The sequence below is a fragment of the Physeter macrocephalus genome, unplaced genomic scaffold, assembly GCF_002837175.3.
Source record: "Physeter macrocephalus isolate SW-GA unplaced genomic scaffold, ASM283717v5 random_35, whole genome shotgun sequence".
Taxonomy (NCBI): Eukaryota; Metazoa; Chordata; class Mammalia; order Artiodactyla; family Physeteridae; genus Physeter; species Physeter macrocephalus.
In genome coordinates, this window is record NW_021145322.1 from 160,775 (window position 1) to 169,971 (window position 9,197).

Genomic DNA, 9,197 nt, shown 5'->3' on the forward strand with positions numbered 1-9,197 from the left:
GGGAGGGGCGGGGGCGGGTTGGAAGAAAGGAGGATGGTGATTGCCCTATGGCCCCGAGGCCTGGGCGCTGCCCTATCTCCAGGGGAGGTGGATGATAATATGGGCCTGTTATCTTCGAAGGGCAACAGAGAAGCCTCGGGAGCGAAGCCTCGGGCTGTGGCTCCCGGAGCTCTGATTACAAAGCCATGGGGTCAAGTCTTGATGAGCCTCTTTGGGGATGGAAAAGTCAGGGAACCAGGATTCACACCCAGACCCTGAGGTTCCAGTCCAGCTCTGAGTCATTCCACAATGGCCGTCTGCTGCTTACATTTCTCTTTAATCATTTGCATGTATTTAAATTAGTCAAAGGTAACTAAATAGCACCTCACCCCACCTACCACCCAAGACAGAAGCTAGGAAAGCTAGGCCTGGCCCTGGTTCTTCACGGTCATCCTCCCAACTCCATCTCCTGCTGAGCCCCGGCCCAGCTCTTTAGGTCTCCCACCCAAGCCTGTGTTCCTTGTTTCCATCCTCCCTCTCAAGGATCTCTCTCAAACCCCTATCTTGCCAAAACCCTCCAAAGCCTCTCGCTGCTCTTCAGTAAGGACTCCATCTTCCTGAGCACATCCTGACAAGGCCCCCAGGTTCCCTGCCCCTCTGACCCCCACCACCTCTTCACCAGGACTGCCTTCTCTTCCTCCAAACTCTGCATCAGCAGATGGCTCACCCAGTCCCTCCTCTGTATCTTTCAGGAAACATCAGCTCCTCCTCAGGGCCTTCCTAGAAGGGAGCTCTGCCAGCATTGGTCAGTTCCTCCTGGACTCAAGCTTCCTGAGGGAAGGGACAGTGCCCAGCATGGGCCTGGCCCGAAGAGGCCCTTAAGGTTTACCCCGTGGTCCTGCCCTTCTAGGACACTGTGACTTGAAGAGCCTCCATAAATTTCAGGGAAAGTGGTTTTGTCACACTCAGGAAAGGCCGAGTCCTAAGGAGAAGCAGGAGGGTAGCTGCCCTCCCTGCCATCACCTGGGGCTTCTCCCAGACCTCTGACACCCCCTCCCTGGTTAATCAGCCAGGCCCAGGCAGGGCTGGCATGATGCCCTGGTGGAAAGGGGAAGCCTCAGCCACCTCCACCAGCTCCTTGTGCTTCTGGGGGAGCTCTCACCCCAAGATGGGGAGTCTCTCTCCCTTGGCCTCCACCCATCACCCAGACCTGTCTGCTTTGCCTCCTAAGGGCCACCTATCCAATCCCCCAGACAGCATTGCTTGCTGGATGCCTTACACAGCCTCCCTGCCTCCAGTCTCTCCCCCGTCCCTACAGTTCTCCTTCCCTAATAGAAGGTCTACAAAGGCAAGGATGGGGTCCGTTTTGCTTACTTCTGCCACATCTAGTATGGCAGCTGGGACAAGGTGAGTCAGTAAAAATGTCAAGCCCTAGACAGCATGTTGGGACAACTTGATGAGGTAAGGGTAGTCTTTTTTTTTTTTTGGCCACTGCACGGCTTGTGGGATCTTAGTTCCCCGACCAGGGATTGAACCTGGGCCCTCAACAGTGACAGCACAGAGTCCTAACCATAGGACTGCCAGGGAACTCCCAATGGTAGTCTTTTTAACACATGGTACTGGGACAACCGGGTACCACATACAAAACAACGAGGTTGGATCCCGACCTCACACCGTATACAAAGTACAACTCAAGCTGAATCAAAGCTCTACATGTAAGAGCTAATTTGTGATACTGTGATTTACAATAAGAAATATATATATTTGGTCTTCTTCCCTGTTCCCTGCACAGAGCTCTCCTAAGAATGTCCTAAGGGGTGAGAGAGAGAGAGAGAAAAAAAGGTGTCTTTTGTAATGTTAATGAGGTGACTTTTGGAAAGCCCTTAGGTCACCTGAGGATAAGGACTCATTGCCAGGGGAACCAACAGTAAGATTAGAAGGTTGGGACATTCAGTCTCACGGGCCCCTGTCCCACCCCCCTCACCCACCTCATGGGAGGAGAGAGGCTCGAGACTGCGTCCAATCACTAATGGCCAATGACTGTGTAATAAAGCCTCCATAAAAATCATTTCTCTGAGTTCTGTGAGCTGCTCTAGCAAACTAATCAAACCTGAGGAGGGGTGGGGGGAATCTCCGATCTACAGCTGGAGGTCAGAAGCACAAGTGACAACCTGGACTTGTGATTGGTCTCAGAAGTGGGGAGGAGGGAGCACTCTTGTGGGACTTGTAGGACTGGACCCCTAACCTGTGGGATCTGAGGCTGTCTCAGGTGTAGATAGTGTAAGAATTGAGTTGATTGCTTGATGGTGTGGCAAAACAACACATCAGAATTGGTGTCAGACTTGGATAAATCTATATAAAACTCTTGGAAGATAAGGGTGAATCTTTGTTACCTGGATTAAGCTATCGTTTCTAGACATGATCTCAAAAGCACAAGTAACAAAAGAAAAAAACACATAAATTGGACATCATCAAGGGACCTCCCTGGCGGTCCAGTGGTTAAGAATCCGAGCTCCCGGGCTTCCCTGGTGGCGCAGTGGTTGAGAGCCCGCCTGCCGATGCAGGGGACACGGGTTCGTGCCCCGGTCCGGGAGGATCCCGCATGCCGCGGAGCGGAGCGGCTGGGCCCGTGAGCCATGGCCGCTGAGCCTGCACGTCTGGAGCCTGTGCTCCGCAACGGGAGAGACCACAACAGTGAGAGGCCCGCATACTGCAAAAAAAAAAAAGAATCCGAGCTCCCATGCAGGGGGCTCGGGTTTGATCGATCCCACATGCTGCACGGAGCGGCCAAAAGAAAAAAATTGGACATCAACAAATTTTTGAATTTTTGTGCTTCAAGCGACACCATCGAGAAAGTGAAAAGACAACCCACTGAATGGGAGAAAATTTTTGCAAAATATATCTAGAATATATAAAGAACTCTTATAACTCAACAACAAAAAGACAAATAATCCAATTGAAAAATGGGCAAAGAACCTAAATAGACCTTTTTCCAAAGAGAATATAATTTGGCCAATAAGCACGTGGAAAGCTACTTAATGTCACCAGCCAACAAGGAAATACAAATCAGAACTATGAGAGACCACTTCACACCCACTAGGATGGTATAATTAAAAAGACAGAAAATAACAAGTGTTGATGGGGATTTAGAGAAATTGGAACCTTCATACGCTGCTGGTGGGAATACAAAATGGTGCAACCGCTTTGGAAAACGGTCTGGTAGTTCCTCAAAAGATTAAACACAGAGTTACCATGTGACCCGGCAATTCCACCCCTTAAGTATATACCCAAGAGAAGCAAACACACATGTCCCCACTAAAACTTGTGCATGAACATACATAGCAGCCTTAATCACACTGGCCAAAAGGTAGAAACCACCCAAATGTCCATCAATGAACGACTGAATAAACAAAATGTATACACATACAACGAATTACTATTCGGATGTAAAAAAGAATGAAGTATTGACACTAGCTACATATGACGTGGATGAACCTTGAAGATGTTATGCTAAGTGAAAGAAGCCAGTCACAGAAGGCCACATACTGTATGATCCATTGATATGAAATGTCCAAAATAGGCAAATCTACAGACAGAAAGTAGATTGGTGGTTGGGGCCGGGAGATTTAGAGGGAAATGAGGAATGACTCATTTCTTTCTGGGTTTCTTTTTAGGGTGACAAAAATGTTCTAAAACTGATTGCGACAATGCTTACACAACTCTGTGCGTATACTAAAACCTTGGACTTGTACATTTAAATGGGCTAACTCAATGGTATATGAATTATCTCTCAATTAAACTGTTATCTCTCTCCCTCAGGAGAAACAGCATAAGATTTCCTAACAGTGGAGAATGCCCTTACATTACAGGGCCCTGGATGACCTCTTTGACCTCATCTCTCCTCTTTGGCCACCCCGCCCCCCCGCCCAACCATGGGACTGAGCGTACAGTGTGTAAAGGCCATCCTCATAGCAACACTGTGAGGTAGGGAACAACATTCCCATTTTACAGATGAGAAAACTGAAGCGCAGAGCAGTGAAGGGACTTGCCCAGGTCACAGCGTGTCCGCATTCCCAAATCACAGCAGTGGCCATGCTGTTTTGTAATCACTGCTTGTCCTCCACCAGACTGTCACAGAACAAAGGCCAAGTTCGATGCACCCCGGCCCTCCCATTCCTCTGCCTCCTCTCTGACTAGCTGTGCAATTCACAGCAAGTTAGTTAACCTCTCTGGGTTTCTATTTCCTCGTAAAGTAGGGATACAGATTGTATCTATTTCACAGGGTGGTTATGAGGATTAAATAGGGTAAAGACATGTCAAGTGCTTAGAAATGAGCTAGGTACACAGTGGGCACTCACTGAACAGGTGTTATTATTATTACCTGTGTGTCAGCATGGTCCAGCACAAGGCGGAGCCTAGAGTGAGGTTCGCGGTAGGGCCCTCCAGGGTGGGCTGGAAGTCAGTGAGTGGGGGTGGGGAGAGGAAGCACACTTGGCCTTGAGTCTGGAGAGGCCCAACGCCAGCCAGGGAGCCCCCTCTTCGGTGCAGCCCCAGGAGCACTCGCCCCACCCGTGCAACCCAGACCTGGTCCCACTACCCCGATGCTACTCACGGGAGGGTGGATGCAGCAAAGCAGAGAATGGAGATCAAGCCCAGGCCCACGCTGGCCTTGTCCCAGCCATCCTGGGCACACTCGCCAAACACGTCCCATATCCACTGGCTGGAGCCGTTGGGGCAGCTGGAGAAGTTGCTGGAGCCCAGCTTCCTCCAGACCATGGCTTCGGAGGGAGGGAGGAAGCCGGTGTGCTGAGGCAGGCGACAGCTCTACAGGTAACAAGAGAGGGGCCTTCAGCCTTGGGAGGTCCGGGTCCTAGTCATGGTCCCGCCACTCTAAGCCCATTCCAGCCTTACCACCCAGCATGGACTGAGCCCCTGAACCAGAGAACACGATCATTACAGAGATCAAAGTAACCACATATGCAGGGAGGGCACTGGATGTGTGGTCAGAGACAGGTGCATTCGAACCCCCACTCTGCCTGTTAACGCCTCGACTTTGGGCAAGTGACTCAGCCTTGCTGTTCCTCAGTCTCCTCATCTGCAAGATGGGGCGATAACAGTGCCTCCCCCATACAGCTGTGAGGGTTCAATGAGTTCATAAATCTAGTGTAGAGAACTGAGCCCTCAAACAATGCCACCTTTGTTCTAACTCTTGAACATTTCGATTGTTTCCAATCTTTTCTTCCTGCAAATCACGCTGCGAGGGTCTGCTGAGACCAGGCCCACTAAGTACATCCTCTCATTTAAAGTACGGCTGTCCTGGGAATCCCCTGGTGGTCCAGTGGTTAGGACTCAGCACTTTCACTGCCGGGGCCTGGGTTCAATCCCTGGTCAGGGAACTAAGATCTCACAAGCCGCACCACTCGGCCAAAAAAAAAAGTATGGCTGTCCCCCAGTACATTGGTCAGATGAGGCAAGTGGCGAAGGAGGAGCAGGTGAGTTGCACACGTGGCTGGGATTCAAGCTTGGCGTGCTCAAGCCGCATCCTCCCAGCGGCTCACGTGTGTAGGACGCCTGCCGGCAAAGAGTCTGGAGCCACCTCCCCATTCTCACCGCCAACAAAGCCAGGAGCTGGCTGGTTGCAGGGGCAGGCAGGGAAGTCCCCACCTGGTGTCCTAGAGCAGTCACAGCCTGTGTGACAGTCCCAGAGGAGGGAGAGGAAGTGGGGCTGCCGGAGCATCTCTGCTGGGCAGAATCATCACAGCCCCTGATAGCTGAGCACTCTACCAGCTCTGTGCTAAGCACCTTATGTAGGCCTTTCTGCATCGTGCTGCACATCAACTCTATGAAGTGGGGGCTACTGATATGTCCGCGCGGACCCGGGGAGGTGACTTGCCAGGGCCGCCCAAGCAGGAAGCGCTCATAGCCACCATGCTTCTGTCCCTGGGAACGGCGGCACCTTCCTGTGGTCTGGCAGGGCTGCCCAGGGTCTCATGCAACCAGAAGGCAGGCTTCCCCTTTTCTCACTGCGCTCAGAGGGGCTTTCCTCACCTGGGATGAGGCTCTCTCCAGCCACCTTCAGTTTCTGCTTGTGTCAAAAGACCCAGGATCCTCATAAAGCAATGCCCCACAGACAATGCCATAGACCAAATGTTTATGTCCCTCCTGTCCTGTTGAAATCTAACCCCCAACGTGATGGTATTTTTGAGGTGGGGCCTTTGGGGGAGTATTTAGGTCATGAAGGCAGAGCCCTCATGAATGGGATTAGTGCCCTTATAGAAAAGACCCCAGAGAGCTCTCTCGCCTATTCTGCCAGGTGAGGACATATCAAGAAGACAGCCATCTATGAACTAGGAAGTGGACCCTCACCAGGAAGGAGGAGCAGGTGAGTTGCACACGTGGCTGGGATTCAAGCTTGGCGTGCTCAAGCCGCATCCTCCCAGCGGCTCACGTGTGTAGGACGCCTGCCGGCAAAGAGTCTGGAGCCACCTCCCCATTCTCACCGCCAACAAAGCCAGGAGCTGGCTGGTTGCAGGGGCAGGCAGGGAAGTCCCCACCTGGTGTCCTAGAGCAGTCACAGCCTGTGTGACAGTCCCAGAGGAGGGAGAGGAAGTGGGGCTGCCGGAGCATCTCTGCTGGGCAGAATCATCACAGCCCCTGATAGCTGAGCACTCTACCAGCTCTGTGCTAAGCACCTTATGTAGGCCTTTCTGCATCATGCTGCACATCAACTCTATGAAGTGGGGGCTACTGATATGTCCGCGCGGACCCGGGGAGGTGACTTGCCAGGGCCGCCCAAGCAGGAAGCGCTCATAGCCACCATGCTTCTGTCCCTGGGAACGGCGGCACCTTCCTGTGGTCTGGCAGGGCTGCCCAGGGTCTCATGCAACCAGAAGGCAGGCTTCCCCTTTTCTCACTGCGCTCAGAGGGGCTTTCCTCACCTGGGATGAGGCTCTCTCCAGCCACCTTCAGTTTCTGCTTGTGTCAAAAGACCCAGGATCCTCATAAAGCAATGCCCCACAGACAATGCCATAGACCAAATGTTTATGTCCCTCCTGTCCTGTTGAAATCTAACCCCCAACGTGATGGTATTTTTGAGGTGGGGCCTTTGGGGGAGTATTTAGGTCACGAAGGCAGAGCCCTCATGAATGGGATTAGTGCCCTTATAGAAAAGACCCCAGAGAGCTCTCTCGCCTATTCTGCCAGGTGAGGACATATCAAGAAGACAGCCATCTATGAACTAGGAAGTGGACCCTCACCAGACATTGAATCTACCAGCACCCTGATCTTGGACTTTCCAGCCTCCAGAACTGTGAGAAATCAATGTTTGTTTCTAAGCCATCCAGACAAATGGTATTTTGTTACATTGGCCCGAATGGGCTGAGACACCCTGGCTGGACCCTTGGAACTGCTGAGGCCACAGCGACCTGGGAGCATCAGGCAGGGAAAGGAAGCGAGTCAGCTGCTTTTCTTAGGAAGCTCTAAGCTCTCAGCTCTAAGGTGACTCAACAGCGCGCCCCAGACCTGGGGGCAAGGGCGCCCCAGGTCACTGCCTGCCTGGTTCACTGCAGTCCCTCCGGGGCCCTGCAAAGGGGGGCTGAAGGTCTCTTCCTGTACCTTGGTGACCCCCGCCCCCTTGACCTTCAGCACAGCTGATGTTGGAGCCATTTATCTGCTGTCCTGCCACCAGCAGCTGCAAGGCCACCCCAGGTTAACACGCGGTCCAGGTAGGAGCTGGGTTTTTGCGGTGCCTCAGGCATTTCAAATCAAGTCCTTTTGTTCCCCAGCCACCCCTCCAGTGGACCACTTCCCCAAGCCTCCTCTGGTAGAGCCTCAACACACCACTGGCAGGTCATCACAGTAGTATACTGCCATCCTCATTAACTTCTCTGTGAGGGGAACACTGTCCTCATTCTACAGATAAGGTTGAGTGGCCTTGTGCAAGTAACAGTCTGAGCCTGTGTATAACGCTCACTCCCTGGGGTTGTTGTATAGATAAAATGCACATAAAGCTCTTAGCCCAGGGCCTGACACAATGGTACTGACTGAGAATGAGAGACCAGTATCTCAAGCACCCTGAGGTCACTCTCACTCCCTCTTTTCACCAGGTTAGGGAAGAAAGAAAGTGGACACACACCCAGTGAAGGAGGGAGGGGTGTCCTGGGGGATGTACCTTGGCTCATAGGGCCCAGGGCCCAGGGCCCTGGGTGGGTGGTCCCCTGTCCATGCACGGGGTCCACGTGCAGCTCGGGGCTCGGGATACTTTGAGACACACCTGAGCCCTGAACAGAAGACACTTTCCTCTGAGGGCCACTGTGCACAGAGCCTGTCACCCGCGGGTTCTGACCCAAGTAGGAAGCCAGCCTGGGCCCAGGCCTGGCTTCTGAGACCGAGCCCACCTCCTAGTCCAACAGCACTGAGCAAATGGATGGCCAGCGTTGCAACAAAGGTTGACCAGGTCTGTAAGTGTGACAAGGACCGCAACAGGGGTGCCTTGTTGGTTTAGTTTTTTTAAAGTGAAGTATACAGTTGATTCAGGGGTGCCTTGTTATCATGGAGGGCACATGTTTGAAATTCAGGATCAGTGTGTCAGAGCTGGAGATCAGGGACCTTGGGTTTAAGAAGCTCCCCCAGCGGATTCTGACCACATGTATTCTGTGCACGTGACCACACTTTAAGAAAGGAGGAGGGACTTCCCTAGTGGTCCAGGGGCTAAGACTCCACACTCCCAATGCAGGGGGCCCGGGTTCGATCCCTGGTCAGGGAACTAGACCTCGCATGCCACAACTTAGAGCCCACATGCCACACGAAGACCTGGTGCAGCCAAATAAAATAAATAAATAAATAAATATTTAAAAAAAAAAAAAAAAAAAAAGAAAGAAAAGAAAGGCAGCCCTGGAAATGGCATCTGCTGCCACAGCCATGTAACTCTTCCAGATCCCAAGGTGAGTCACAGAGATGCTCCCCGCTGAAGCTGCTCAAGTGGCCACCTTTGTCTACCAGGTAAGTCCAAATGCCTTGAGACTGAGCCCCAGGGTACGCCAAGAACTGCCCTCCCCCCCATCTCCTGTCCCTCCCTCTAGGCCTTCAGACGGTCATTCCCAGGTCTCCTGACTTCTATCCATGCCATCTCTTCCCCTAGGCTTGGCCTTTTTTTTTTTTTTTTTTTTTTTTTTGTGGTATGCAGGCCTCTCACTGTTGTGGCCTCTCCCTTTGCGGAG

The 9,197-nt window shown here is 52.2% G+C and overlaps 1 protein-coding gene across 1 annotated transcript in view; it reads right to left on the reverse strand.

The window, feature by feature from the left end:
* The window catches only part of SLC66A1 (solute carrier family 66 member 1), a 16,244-nt gene that overhangs the window by 5,055 nt on the left and 1,992 nt on the right, over window positions 1-9,197 (reverse strand). The window contains exon 2 of the mRNA XM_055082185.1: window positions 4,592-4,803. Within this exon, the coding sequence (XP_054938160.1) occupies window positions 4,592-4,755 (164 nt within the window). The 5' untranslated portion in view covers window positions 4,756-4,803. The remainder of the gene's footprint in view (window positions 1-4,591; window positions 4,804-9,197) is intronic.